The 15,524-nt window shown below is 49.9% G+C and overlaps 1 protein-coding gene across 2 annotated transcripts in view; it reads right to left on the bottom strand.

Moving 5' to 3' along the window:
- Positions 1-15,524, bottom strand: part of CAMTA1 (calmodulin binding transcription activator 1) — a gene marked incomplete at both ends in the record, with an annotated part of 311,800 nt that overhangs the window by 196,412 nt on the left and 99,864 nt on the right. For both annotated transcript variants that reach the window (XM_082009441.1, XM_082009442.1), the window contains one exon: positions 11,179-11,314. In XM_082009441.1, coding sequence (XP_081865567.1) covers positions 11,179-11,314 — 136 coding nt within the window. The remainder of the gene's footprint in view (positions 1-11,178; positions 11,315-15,524) is intronic.

Raw genomic sequence — 15,524 nt, 5'->3', positions numbered from 1 at the left:
AGCAGCCTCCCGGGATGGCAGCGGGGTCCCTCGCGCATGGGAGAGCGCCGTTAGACGCCAGCAGCCACGCGATGGCAGCAGAAAGGTGGAAACACCGGGACGGATGAACGCGTTACCGTACAAGCACAGTGAAAAGGTGGTTTGCAGAGACAAGGCAATTGCTAAACACAACCCAACGTCCGTGACGTTTCTAGGACGAGCAGGGAGCAGCGAAATAGTTTTTCCCTCTGAAATACAATAACTTCCATTTGCTACGTTACTTCAATTACCAGCTGGGTCGCTTGTGCTTTCTTCTTGCAGCACTGACACACTACAGCCCTACGATTTTGATGTGACCTACTGCAGACGCCGCAGGACTCGGAGGAGAGCTCCTGTTTTGAACTCATCCCTTGAGGCCTGGGCAACCGACGCGTCTCAGCTTTGGCTAAGAGCTTGTCCCGCAGGGCGCTGCACGCCTCCCGGAAAATGCCAGCCAGCCCGGGTTCACCCAGGTCCCCCTGAGGACATCAGATAATTTGTGCTAAGAAATAGAGTATTTGGTTTGCTCAACGGCCGTCTGTACCGCAGCTTCAAACCCGGCATATACAGCAAACGGCAAACGCCAACGACCTCGTCCCTGCCAACTCCATCACCAGCCATTATCCCAACTACCTTAGCAGGGCCACCATCTCATTAGCGACCTTTTGTTTAAGGTGCTTACCTGCTTTTTGTATTTTTTTTTCCTTTTTTTTTTTCCCCAGCAAGGTTATTTTCCAGGCTTGCTGAGGCGCTTTATTATTTTGCAAACAGTTGGCACCCAAAGGGAGCCTATCTATAAAGCCCTGACAAGCACCGAGCTGAGCCGCTAAGTACGACTCTCGCTGTCTGCCGCTCACAGACGCACGGCATCCGAGCGCGGTCACAGCATCCCACCGGGATCCCGGAGGATTTCAGTCCCCCAGACTCCGTTCATGCAACTCTGCCACGACGAGCAGGTCGACGCGTTTCCCAGAGACCGTGATGACTCAGAACGTGAGAAAGGGGCACCGGCACGCGCAAGCGGACCACCACGAGCGTCGCCGCCCGCCCACCACCCACACCATCTGGCTCTTCACGGGGAAGGACTCCACGCAGCGGGTGGGGACACCGCGCGGGTACCAGGCGAGGGCAGGCAAACCCTCTGCCAGCGGCGCTCCCGGGCCGCCACGGCCCCGTCCCTCTGCCTCTCGTCTCCCTTTTGCTTCTGACAACGGGGTGTTAGCATGCAATTAACGTTTTATATTTCCAGAGAGTTGTATGAAAGCTGGCTAATTAATTCTTATCTCTCGCCTATAATAAGGGGCGAGTAAATAATATCCTACAAAGTGGGGGCCATTAAAACGTGCCCACGCGCAGGACAGGGCACGCTCGGAAATCCCGCTTTGCCAGTTTTTGTGTCTGTACTGCCTTTTGGGGACAACACCAGATTTCGTTTGGGAACTCCAGCACCTCCAAACCCTCGACGCCACTCTGCTCGTACCGCTTCCCCTCCCCACGCACGCTTCCGTAAGCACTATCCGTCCTCCCAACAGGAACTTGGGAAATTAAAACGTTTAAGGCATCTCCGACGCACACAAATTAGCAGCAATACAGCAAACGAGATTTGCTTTCCTTTCCAACACACCGTGAGACAAACAAATACATGTAAACACGGTAAAACGCAGGTGCGCAGGGCAGAGACGCCGAGGCGCCTCGCGTCCGGCGGAAGCCCTGATCTCCGTCACGGACCACAACGCAATTACAAGATTACAAGGCACATGCTGCTTCAGCATCTGGATCCTCCATGCAGTCGTGGGGATCCCTGCAGAAAAAGGAAACCTCTTCATCTTGCGAGGAGCGGCGAAGCCTTTACCTCGCCACGTTTCAAATGCTCTCGGAGCTGCGTGACGAGCAGCCTGCAGGTAGAGACTTCGGGCTTTGCAGACAACTACGTGGTCGAAGAAGTAAATGCAGACCGCTGTCTCTGGTCCAAAACCTATTTACGTTTATTTTGTTTTGCTGTAGACTTTCTCATCTAAATTGCAAACGCTGGGATAAAGCTCGGACCAATAAACCTCTGCTCCCGTCTCCAGCACGTTAAGCCACGACCACAGATCCAGCAATCCAATCTCCATATATTTTATTCTCAAAATATTTCATTTCTGGCCACCAATCTTTAGATCTCCTATTGGATTTTGTTTTCGTAAATGGATTTTCCCACAGAGCTGGCAGAAAATATATTTCATTTCAAATATCTCTAAACTGAAATAGTCAATATGAATGTCAGTGTGTATTTGCGCTACACAGCCTTGGCAGCGACACAAACCTCACGTTTCAGAGGGGGCACGGGGTGCCCGTTAGCTTGTTTTGTGTCTGCACACTTGTTCTAACATTTTATTTAATAAGGATGGCTAAATAATATAAAAGTGTGTATGTGTGTATATATATATAAAATCGGTTTGTTTTGTTTCGTTTTGTTTTGGGGGGGCATCCAGAAAGAAGTACGATGCCTCCCGCTGCTACGCGGGCAAATCGAGAGGAAGACGGAGAAATCAGAGTAACGCCGGCCGCGAGGCGCGGAGCCCGATGCAGCGGCTGGTGTTTGTCGCCCCGTTTCTTTAGACCCGTCCGGCACATTCAGCCGCCCGAGCACCGTCAACAGAGCAGCGCTGCAAACCCCCGTCGCCGGGTTCCTCCTCTTCCCCCCACAGTACGTGGCGCAGTTGCAGCACCAATTACTCAAACAATTTCAATCTATCTAGACGCTAACGTCATTAGTCCACAGAGATCCTTTTGGAAAAATTTACATGGAAACTGCCTTTACATGCTAAATGAAAAATGTTCAGGCTTTGGTGAATGGGACTTGAATTACAACCCCACCACACGCGGCTCGGCTTTATTCACGCCATTTATTAAACGGGGGGAAAAAGGCAAAGCGGCCAATTACCGAGCAATCACTTGAACTGCCGCTGCAAACCCATGGCCTAGCGCCGAAGGGCCGGTCGCCCTTGACTCGGGCAGAACTCGCCTACGGGCCACCGGCCCACCACCCAAAAAGGCGTCCTGACCCCCAGGCACGCTCAAAAGAATCCGGCCCCCACCCTGCGTTGCTGGCTGGCTTCCACGGCTCCTCACCCGATCACACGCCGCATCCACCGCGCAGACCATCCCGCCGCCGCTGCTCAGCCCTTCTGCCGTCTTCACCAACCTCTGGTCACCGGGTGAGCCACACCACGCGCTACAACCGGGCGTAGCACTCGGCATTGTATTTCGGAAACCTCACAATCCAGGTAACTGTTCTCAATGCCTTTGCTGTGCTTCTCCAATGTATTTTAAGATGACTTCTGAAGTCAAAAGATGACTTTTATTTTTAATTTACTGCAACAAAGATTTTTGTTTGCTAAACTGTATTAAAAAGCCCAGAGGTTATTTTTCCCACTGTACATTTTCTATATATATATTCTGCTATATATTTCCAAAAATACATTCCACTGTATTTTTCAAAGTATACTGGCTGGCATACAAGCAGTAACTCCGCACAAGGCTTAGCGTTACCGTAACGGCATTCAAACCACAAGGATAACGAAGGCGAACAAGCCACGCCAGGCACCCTTCGCTGCTGCAAGGTTTGTGCACGCTGAACCCGCCACACCTTTTGCCTTTCACGGAAATTCAACACAAACGTGCTCAAGCTGAGCCGCAATCCCAAAAGCTGTCGCTCTTAGCTTTGCTTCATAACTTTTGTGCAAAACCTGCCGTTGCTGCTGTGAAGCAAATTGGTTTCAAAAAAGAAAGTTCAGCCTATTAAGTTTTAGAAGTTGCCTTTTCTTAAAGGCAGATTAGGAAGGGTAAGGATCCCTTACCCCGCTGAAGTCACACAAAACGAACGGTCGAAGGAATCAAGTACAAGGGGAAAAAGCCTGCAACAGAAATTTAATCCTTTTATTCCACATTTTCTCCCTTCATCATACAAAAACAAAACCGTTTTACATTCTGGTTTGTGCCCAAAACGATGTGTGAACTAACCGAGTGTAAAAACAGTTGCTCGGCGTCGCATCGGTTACAGGAAATGTAACGTTTGCTCTTCCTACCCCGCAGCTCTCCTCCGTTCCTGCCTTTGCTATAGCTCAGCCCATTCCCAATACGTCACGGGAAAGACTATTTGCAAAAGCGGGAATAGCAGCAGACTCTCTCTTTCCTTGTGAATTTATTTTCATCTCTCTCAGTCTAAGCCTGTCCCCGTTTACCAAGCGCCTCCAGCCGGAAGCCTCCCAGTAACCCAAGTGCACAGACGAAGCGACGCTCCCGCAGTGAAGTGCTTTCACCTGGTGGATGGAATTCAGTTATTCTGGGCTGATGCTGCCAGGCTGAGCGAGTGAAGAAAACGCAGCGTAAAAGCTGCACTGCATTGTCTCAAGACTGAATCCGTCTCCCACAAACGTTGGCTCACCTGTTACAGCAAAGCCCTTCCCCTGCGGTATCGAGGACTGGGATTCCCCAACAGGGAGGCAGCCGACCCAGCACGGCCCGTACGCAGCTACTTTGTTCACAACGGGGAAAAACACAGGACTGAACGCAGCCTGTGGCTGCTCTTACACCCGTTTACCTCCCGCTGTATCGAGAAGCTGCTTCAGGCTTTTGACCAAATAGAAATATCAGCGCACAGTACTTGAAATTGAGCCCGGGCTCAGTCGCTCGGCGAGGGCTGCCGTTAGGACAGCTTTGCGTGCGCCGGGGTAAGGAGAAATAACGTGGAGCCTCTTTCTTCCCCCTGACCACGCCGGCATCGCCCGCGGGACCACGCTGCGCCAGCGGTCCCCAAGAGCCATCCTCGTGCCCCAAGCCGCGTGCACAGGCAGGTTCATCCCTTCGGACCGAAGGCATCCCCAGGACAGCCCTTTTCCCCTCACACCGCGCTGCCCAGAAGCAGCAACGCCGCTAACCTGCTTTGTGAGCGGCCAGCTTGGAGTATTCCGACTCTGGAAGTTCTCTCCCAAAGATGAATTGTCCTGGCGTGCTGCACAGCAATGCACCCGTGGCTTGGTATGAGTTAGTCCACGCAGGAAATAAAGCCAAATCTTTTATAGCACGTCTCTGAATGAACAGCTCCTGCGTGCACCCGCCTGCTAAACACCAACCAGCGCGCCCGTTGTTTTCTGGCCGAGGCAAGGCTCCGAGCAGATGCAACCCCAGCTGCGCCAGACCTGGGCAGAGCATCTCCTCCGACATCATACACGAGCCGGCAGCCCTGATTTCAGCTGAGTCTTCGTTCTGAGACACCCAGAGATTAAGAAAGCTTTTATTGCCGAAGTCATACACTGCAGAATAAGCTACAACAATTAAAGGATTAGGTACGTTACGGGTCTGTTGAAGAATAAAATCTCCTCGACACGTATAGGGCGTCAGGAAAAGATGCCAAAACCCACGGCCATTTGCAGTGAATGTATGTTACTACAAGCAAATACATTAGGATCCCGATATAGAAAACGAATTATTGATATGTATGTTCCCTTCAGAAGAGACTCTCGGGAGACCCATTCCAGATTTAATGATAATCCATATTCCCCTTCAGAAACGGTAAACCAGCGCTCCGATTTCCCCAGGACTGCCACAGACGCGTGCATCATTAAGATGCCATCGCAACCCCGCGTTCTGGATGCCATAAACAGCACTCAGAACAGGGAACAGAATAAAATCCAACCACGACTCACGAGGAGCCAACACCTTCCACATCCCTGCACGAGCACCTGCCCCTCGTGGCCCTTGCAGGGAGGCAGACGCCGCGGCAAAGCTGGGGAGATGCTGCTGGACCCTGTGCCCTCCAAGGTGTTTTGGGAGATGAAGGGAGAGGCTGGTTAGAAATGGCAGCTTGTTCGGAGGGATGCGAGGAAAACACCCTTAGTAGCGATGATGAAGAATAGATGGGTATGAAAACCGTCACTCCTCCTCGAGCAGTTTTTCTCCTTTGCTGCGCTCGTTTGCGAAAGCCTTTCACATTAGTCTCTCATTTCTCCTCCAAAGCATTCCACAGTATCGCTCTAGAATGCATTAAGCAGCCCAGCTGAACAATGCAATCCTAATTAGGTTGCAAACTACACAGCTCACCTCTGCGGGCGAGCAAAGCACATGTAAATTAAAGTGAATTGGCTCAGACCGTCCTAGGAATAGTTCTCCAGATTAGTGCTGCCTGAGCGTGCGATCTCCAAAGTTGCTTTCACCCTCCAGTAATAACTTACAAGTAAATTCCACCGACAATAGCAGGGAATTGAGAGATGTAAAAATGTTCTGCGGTTTAGTATTCCATGGTGGGTTATTTGACATAATACAGAAAAGCCCCTTTGGTCATTGACTAAGGGGAAAAGTCACCTTGTTCTCCGGCAGGCTGTAAGAGCAAACGACGCGGCTGCCATGCAGGTCGCACGGCCTGCGCGATCCCGAGCTTAGGTACGCTGCATTTTCAGACCCCGATGCTCAGAAACCTTTTGCAAAGTTTTGACAGCAACGTCCCAGGGTTTATGCAGTAATTGAATAAGCTAAAATCTCCATTCCTGTCCTCGTGGACTAATCTGTAATAGTGTGAAGGGACTGTTATGATAATAATTAAATACCAGTCCTGCATACAAAATTGATACTCTGCATCTCCATCTCCACAAGGGAGATTCTCTCTTAATAAGACTTAAATCAAGTTTTACCTTTTTTTTTTTTTTAAGGAATTAATAAAGATTATCATACTGTGCCGAGATAATATACATCTCTGTATGAGAGAACAAGACATGTCAAACACATGAGCTCTGGCACATTCATCTCACCCTCCGACCTCTCCGATCCGAAATTAGTGGTGCCAGACTAAATCAACGCTGCCAAACGACCCTCCCCGATGAGCCAGGGCTGCTGGCGGTGACTGCTCAGCTGGCGGCACCGCTCCCAGCGCCGGAACGGGAGCGTCTCCGCTGACGGCCGCCGTTGCCAATGCCGTCGGGTTTCTGTAGAGCATCACGTTCCTGCCAGAAATTTGGGCAAAGCCACATCGCAGGCAGCGGTGCTCGTGCCCTGAGAGGGACTGCGGGGGGCACGGCTCTGCCCCGAGCGCGACAGAACCCTTTTCTCTAGCTTCTCTTCACGCACTGGGGCTTGGAGAGACCGAAGTACCCTCAACAGAGGATCAGCGCTGACCTTCCAAAATGAGGGAACCGAGAGGGAAATTTGCTATAAACACATGGCCCCGTTTTAATTTTAGCAGCAGTTTACTATGAATTCATGTGAATGCATCGCTCAGAGGCACCTGGAAAGGCTCATGCACAAGGAAAGGCAAACGCATCAGCTGAGCCAACCGTCTGTAGAGTCCGGGCAGCTCCATGACGCTAAAGCTGCTTCAACACTCCCCTTACTATTATTTATTAGTTAAAATTTTTAATTATGTGAATTGATTAGGAACACATCACCAGGGATCCTAATTAATTAGAATTTTAAAAAGGATCACGGACTGGAGATTTTTAATGGATTCCACAAAGAATTGCACAAAGAGGTATATTACGGGAAAGGCCAAATTAACTTCTCCTTCTGGTTTATCCAGCGTTTTCTAACAGGATTGTGCATCAGATTAACCAAATAACATCCAAAATCCTTATGCATGGCGATGCTAACCAAGACAATAGCTTGAGGATTTCAGGCAGCTCTCATTTAGCATCCGCTTGGTTAACTAGTTTATTCCTCCTATTCCTTATTTATTTAAATTAGTGTATTCCTATTTAAATTAGTTTATTCCCTATTTATGTCCTAAATTTGCTTTAGCTGCGTTGTCCATGCTCACCAAATCCTTCCATATGGTACCGATAGACACGAACATCCCCAAGTATCTGGTGTAAACTTTTTATTTCAAAGTGCATTTTCCTCCTTACCTGAAACTCAGACGGATGCAGGAGCTGTCACATCGACAGCACTCGGGAAGTAATTAATTATTAAATCTGCTAACACAAATCCCTTTTCAGGAGTGTCTGGTCAAGCCACGGGCCAGCGTGTTTCTCCGTCTTGCCTATTAGCTGCAGTTTCCAAAGCTCTGTTTGGATGCTACCGATGCTCTTGGCTGGCGGCTTTGCAAGTATTTTTCCATCAGTGCGACGATGATACCTATTTATCTTCTGGCTGCAAGAATTGCTGAGATGATCTGGCAGTGCCACAAGGCAGACAGTTATTTCATGCCCTGTTAAACCCTAATGTGGTTAACTACAGGATCAGTCCAACTTTAAAAAGAGCCTTTTTTATTATTTTCTATCTGCTGCCTGCGTGTCCGAGTAAAGAACATCGCTTCCCCTTAGGATGGTATCAGAAACATAAACCCATACCGCTACCCCTCAAGTAGCACGGTGTACCCACCGAGTAATTAATTAAGGTTAAAAATACATAAGGCTGCCCAAGCAACACTTAGAGGTCAAGCAAATGGACTTTTCCTGCATTGTTCAGAACGGAGACTGGCAGCAATCACTCAGATGCCGCCCGGTCAGCACGATGGGACAGCTCGGGGGGACTAGGGCAGGTCAGCGAGGGGACGGCACCGCGCAGCTTGCTGCAGCTTTTCCTCCTGCCTTCGGGAACCGCGGGCACGCTTTCGGGCACGCTCAGTACAAGGGACGTTTCTACCGTGGACCCGACTCCTCCAGACCCAGGTTTATGCGGGAGTTACATTTCAGACCCAAATCTCTGTTTGCCTCTTCCCGCTGGGTTTGTTTCTTCTGTCTCTGCATACATAAATTACAACGACTTGAATCGCCGGTTCCTTTGTATGCTCCGATACCCGGCGGGGGAATATTAATTTCTTTTCAACACTTAGCTGTTCAGTCTGCATTTTGATACTCCCCTTAGTGCTGCTTAACACGTCGATTCACCTTGAAGCTGTGTTCCTCCAGCTTCGAGCCCAGCGCAGCCACCACCAGCCGCTGACGGCGCTGGCTCGGGGGCCAGGCTTCTGCCCGGATGTTGCTTTACCTGCTGCGTCTACAGGCTTCCCAGCGCCGCGTCCCGCCTCCACCCGCGGCTCGGAGCCGGGTCCGTTGGGCTTCCCGGCGAGAGGTGGAGGGACAACTTGGTGAGAGGGCGCAAGTAGCTTCTCGGAGACAAAATGCCTGGTACTAAAGGGCTCTTCAGCTGGAGAAAGATGTAGGAAGGAATGGCCAAACCCCGGCACACCCAAATCACAAAACCAGTACTTCGACGCTTACTTTCTTAAGTGGCGAATGTGATCAGCCACGAGAAGAGACCCTGAGAGCTGTGCCTTCTCCAGCGCCCGATACATTCAATTCCAGATTTGTTACCCTCCAGAAGGTATGCTTCAGTAAAATAGAAATTATTGGGCTCGGTGCACTGCTATTTGAGTTAAATGTGATCGCCGTGCGCATCCACGCAGTCAGGCACTCTCATGAGGGACCCATCTTTGAAAAAATATGTCAGAAAGTATTTACTTAACCGTGTGTATGTGTGGTACCCGATGGTCACCACCACCACCCCCTGCAGAGAAGTTCTGCAGCGCAGGTTTTGGTAGTCTGCATTGTTAAGGTTCACAGAAGTTAATTAAATCACGCTCCGCAAACCCGAAACAAAAACAACGCACAATTTCTATTATGCTGACTTTTTTTTTGGCTTGTCATAATAAAACATTGTTATTGGATGTAAAAATTATGGAACAGAGTTATGCCTCTCTGGTGTAATATAACGCAATCTATTTAATACTATTTTAAACCCAAAAACCTCATTAAAGCAGACAGAACGTAAGAATGACAAATCGCCCAGAAAGAAGCTGGAGCACGAGATGTATTCCAGGCGCTCGGCCGCTTCGCATCCCCCGCGCTGAATTCGGTGGGGAAAAAACCAAACCGACCCAGCACAACTCCCGGAGCCGCGCTGGGGAGCGCAGGTGCTCGCCACCCGGATGCGAGAAAGGTCGATTCCACGCAAGACACGGGCCAAGATGGGCCTGGTCAGGGTGTGGTCGGAAAGCCTGGCGCAGCCCGAAGTCCAGCCCAAAAGCTGATCGAACGCGCCTCGAGATAACGAGATAAGCTTCGCCTGTCACCGAGCGCCGGGTGTTCCAAACGCTGGAACCGGGGCTGTTATGCCCACGTGACGGGGTGCAGCCTCTGACCCGCGGTGACGCACGCAGCCCGTTAACTGCAGAAACCAATGCAGCTTATACAAAGATATACCCTTACAGCTTCGCCGTTCATGTGCCAAAATTAGAGTATTTCCTGATGACATAGGTAAATGCTGTAAGGACACATTTTAACGGCCTTCTACCACTTTGGCCTGAAGTTCAGTACAAAATGCCGGGAATACAGCCTTGCTGTCCTAGGAACTAAGCTAGGCAAAGGTCTGCAGTTGGACTTCTACTATAGGAAAATGTAATTGCCATTCAATAAAATACAAAAGGAAGTTAAATAAACGTATTTTTTATCCACATCTATGCAGCCCTTTAACATCAGAAGCGATCAGTGCGATCAGACAGCTCTTTCCTCACACAGACAGAGCTTAAGAAACAATAGTCGTGTCAAAGAACGACGTATTTTAAAACAAACAGGCTTATTCCAGAAATATTGTGTCAGATGCAATCATCCACCTGAATTTCTTTGAATGGCTAAATGCCATCAGCAGAGCGACGGTCTCCTTCAAAACCTGCCTTGGAACAGAGTCCGATTCTGGTCTGAATTCAACAGAAATTCTACTTCTGCATACTGTAAGACCAACGCTTAACAAGCATATGGAAAATTGTGGTCATTGCTACCAAAAACTAGCTGGTATTTTGTGAGAATCAAAGCTTACACGCTAAAAAAAAAATGCTTAGTCGCCCACCCCAAGACATTTGGTCATGCTGGTGAAGTACCTGTTATTAAAAGCACATATTCTACCCAAAGATGCTCTGCGTGAAGACTCTTCAGCGTCTTTCTTCAACGCTGCAGCTGCGCAGCCTCACGACAACCAGAGAGCAGTAACACAATCCGATGGCAAAGCTACATTCAGATTTTGCTCAGAGCAGTAATAAAGAATGTGTGTATATTTGGGGAGGAAGCCGGAATTCAGCAAGTGTAAGTATTTTCCTGAACGCGTGGACAACTTGATGCCGAACGTATTTTGGGGATCCGTTGCTTCCCAGCCCAGCTAGCACCCAAAACCGCCCCCGCTCCGCTCTCCTACCTCCACTCCTTGGACTTTCAGTTTCATGTGATCCTCTCTGGTGGTTTTCCCATCTTTTCTTTTCTTCCAGCAATATCCATCTTTCCTGTATTTCACCTTCTTCCTATTGTACAGGATCATAGAACCATTCTGCGGTCTGAAAACAAGACACAGTTTGGGATTACATAAAGAAGAAAACCCACCCCACCTTATGAGAGTTTATGAAGAAACGTACTATAAACCAACGGTCTCTACAGAAAAGAAATGTTCTGTATTTGGCATAACACACATTTTCACCTTTTGTTGCTGATAACTGGATTAACCGATGTTTTATAACCTGCCAAATTTTACTTGAGAATCTTGTACCTAATGAAGTGTGCCAGTGAGAGGTATTAAAAATAATAAAAATAAAAAAGGAAAGCTTATGATAACACAGCCAGCATTTTCACAGGATGAAAATTATGATTGGGCTCAGCGACATGCTGAAAATTAGAAGGAAAGAAAGGTTAAGGAAAAAAGGGTTGTTACTATTTTATGGCAGACAATCTCTCTCTTTTTAACGCATCAGCAGGATTAGATAACAACCACCTCTAACGCAGCACCAGAATATGGACATTGGCTTAAAAAGACAGTAAACAAGCAAAAAAGAACGGAAGGAAAAAAGCATTAGCTTATACGTTGTATGTGCCGTTCCTGCTTAGATTGGGGTTAGACATGGAATAACTTTCTCTCTTTTGAGCACCTCCTTAACTTCAAAGATGCACGAGAACATTTTCCGCTTAGAAACCACATTGATGCTGTAGAATACCAACAAAGGCACATCGACGCTGGCCCAAGGGACAGGAGTCAACATCTTTTTGGCGTACGACAATATTTCACAGAAATGCTTTGCCATCTGCTGAGCCAACACGCAACAGGGGCATTTCTGCGGCAACGCGAAAAAAAAGGAGACAAAAACACCCCGACACGTCACTGCGGAGACCGCGTGCATCCCACGCAGGCAGCAGTGCTGCAGATGCTGCAGACATTTGCAGTGGTGCATTAGTCACGGTAATTTGCCTCTAGGACGCCAAGAACAGAAAGAAAAGCAACGACATCAGCAGCAGCGGCAATAAACAACGTTCACGGGAAAGCTCTGGCTGGAGCCTTCTGATTAACGTGAAACACCTCACCTGTAGCAACCGGCCCAGTGAAGGGAGGAAAACCTTTCAGGACAGAGCCGGCGAGCGCGTCCAACCCCTCCAGCCCAGGCGTCACGCCGCTCCTCGCACCCCTCGGCGTTTCGGACGTTAGCGGCCAGGCGTTTATGGAGCACAGCGATACCTCAATTCCTAGTCCCCCCCGCCGAATATTTTCAAGGCCAGCCGACGCAAGGAAGCTCTTTAAATAAATAAGCCAAATGAAGTGGTTTGTGTTCATGCAATATTGGCTTGTGACTGCAGAGCCATGCCAAAGGTGCAAAAATCAGCGCCCGGCCCGGCTGGGAAAGCATCCTTCTTCCCTCCCGCTTCTACGTTTCAAACAGCACGCCGCCAGGAAATAAGCACACGGAGAAGCTTCTGCAGGTACCCTCTTCTCATTTTTCTCTAACAAAATACTCCATTTGAAGATAGCCGCCTTCACCCATGTTTATCACATAATAATAGGGCAGTAATGTTGATGTAAAAGCTGTTAATTATAGAGTAACTCATCCCAATGCTCCATTAAGTGCATCAAGGCACCTTACTACTGAGGAAAACAAGCTCCTGATGGTTTTCTACCACCACCGGCCAGCTGAAATTACCTGGCTCAACCAATACAACGCTCATCCTCCGTCAAAACAAACACCATCAGCAATCACGGGATCTGCTACCGAAACCCCCACCCTCTTCCTCTGTCTCTGCATGTAATGACGCATCTTCGGGTACCTGCAAAAGGATGCCCTGCCGGATTTTCGCTCAGCGTTTGCCCTCCAGAACATACATGCACATCACAAATTCAATGAATTTCTAGTATGAAAACAGACTTCCTACTTCCTCATATATGTGCAGAAAGGAAATGGACTTTGAGCTAAGCGATTATTAGCACTTTTTTTTTGCTAATATAGATTTTTTTTTTCCCCCACATAGATGCAACTATTTATTCCCTGTGACCAGAAACCCAGGCTCCGTTCCCCCAGGACTACATCTCCTGCTCCTCCTGCCGCCCGTGTCCGAGCAGCCTGGACCCAAGGGCTCGGAGGGGCTGCTTCTCCTCTCTACTCCTACGCCGCATCACCCTGAAAATAAACCCTTGGGTGTCAGCACAGCCGCAGCGTCTATCTGACAGTGTCGTAGATAGCGCGGGATTAACTCAGCGGCAATATTACATGTCTTGTTTCGGTGCTTGTTCTATAAACCTCCAGTCACTGCACGTGTCAGCTCAAACCCTTCTCAAAACGTCAAAGATTTCCCCTTGTCGCCGTCGCAGAGACGTGCCCCATGGCTCACAGCAGGTGACCTGCCTGTTCAGGGTGAGTCACGGAAAGGCGGCACAGGAACTCATCCCCTGCCTAGTGTCTCGGCAGGCGCACACGCGGCTTTTCGGAAAACACATCCTCGAAGGACCTGAAAGTTTTTTGATGCGGGTAAAATGCTGCTTTTCCCCCGTGTTCTGTGCCAGGAGGGAGCGTGGGGGTGAGGGGACCGCAGAGCTGCGCTCTGCAACCTCGCTGCGTTCTGCAAGGCTGGGATCAGGGTTTGCTGGTCTGTTTCTGCGATGAAAAAGAACACAGCGAGAGGTCACTGGAAAACAGTCAACGACATTTATACGACACAAAATAGAGCACAATGAAACAAAACCTCTTCCGGATCTCTGGAGCAGTTCTCCGATTTGATAAGAGTGTATCGAGTTGCTTTAAGGCTCACAGAAAGTGGCTGTGTTTTAAAGATATTTTCATAAAATGAGAGACAATGTTAACCTGATACACATTGCTGTTCTACTTCTCTTGCTGCAAGACAGAGCAGAGAGGGAACATCTCCCGTGCTTCTCTCTCCGGCACACGAGCGCAGCAAACTGACGGCTGCGGGACGACTCGGCGGATGAGGTCCGACAGGGGTCCTGGGACGCACGGCGGGTGCGACTCCAGCCCAGATCTCCCCTGAAGGTTTTGCCGCTCGACCTGAATTCGGGGGTTTTGGTTGGACCTTTGCGGAGGAGGGGGACGAAACCCAGGCCTGAGCACGGGCCACCCTGGGACTGCAATCCACCACCGGCTCCTGCGGGCGCGCCTCTACGGAGCCCGCCACGACGCGGGGTCGGCTTCCCTGTGCGTCATTGGGCACGGAACGCAACCGTCTTCCCCTGCGCTAAACTCCACCTGCAGCCGCGGCAATAATAACAAGTACTGGAACATTAACGGCAATTTACTTGATTTGATTAGCTACTACTTTGCAGCTGCATAGTGCTCTTTTCATTAACGTAGGACTAAATGGAAAATAATAAAATAGTGGTTTAATATTATGGTAGGGCTGAAAGCAAGCAAGCCAGAGGGATCTAAACCCACCGAGAAGCCTGCCTGTCCTCGCAGCGTGAGGTGTTGGGGCTGCCGGAGAGGCCAGCGGACCCCTGCAGAGCCCGGCCGCCGCGTGCCCCCGCCTCGTCCCTCCCCGCATGGGACGGCCACTGCCCAGTTTTGCAAATTTTGCATGGCGTACGACAAAAAACAGACTCATGGCCGTGAAACGGCAGCGCGGTCTCACAGCGGGTCGCCTCACCTGTATTTGCTCTGCATCAAACACCAGGCTACTCCGCTTCCTCACTCCAGCTGGTCGCCAGGGATAACGCGGAAAGGTCAACAGCATTTCCCCCTCCGCGCAGAATAAATTCGTTCGCAATGAGACAAGAAAGGGTTTGTCGCTCTTAAAAAAAAGGCGGTGAACAAGAGGAAAGGGACCGGGAACGGGTGAACGGAGCAATCCTAAAACGTGACCCCCCTGGCAGCGGAGGAGACGAGCCCTTCGCCTGCCTTGCTCGCGTACAGTGAGTCACTGCGTCTGGTTTGGGCTGGGAACACTAACGAACAAACCTTCGCAACGGCTGCCGCTGCTCCGAGAGCAGAGGCGCGCACCCCATCCCCAAATTCAGAGAACACCCCCCAAAATGCCCGCGAGCCCGGGTGCGACGGCGGGGACCTGCCCTCGGCGCCAGCGGTCGGGCGCGTCGCTGTCCGTCTCCCCAAAAGCTGCACGGGAGCGAACGCCTGAGCCCCGAAACGAGGGCAGCCAGGCTCTTTGCCGAGACGGTGCAATTATTTCTGGTCCCACTGTGGGGAGCTTGCAGGATGGTCTACTTGCTTACAGACCCAAATAGCAGGCAGCAAAGTTACAACGCCGAATTTCCTCTCTTTT

The sequence above is a fragment of the Phaethon aethereus genome (assembly GCF_964289735.1).
Source record: "Phaethon aethereus genome assembly, chromosome: 21".
NCBI lineage: Eukaryota > Metazoa > Chordata > Aves > Phaethontiformes > Phaethontidae > Phaethon > Phaethon aethereus.
This window is presented reverse-complemented; position numbering and strand designations above follow the sequence as displayed.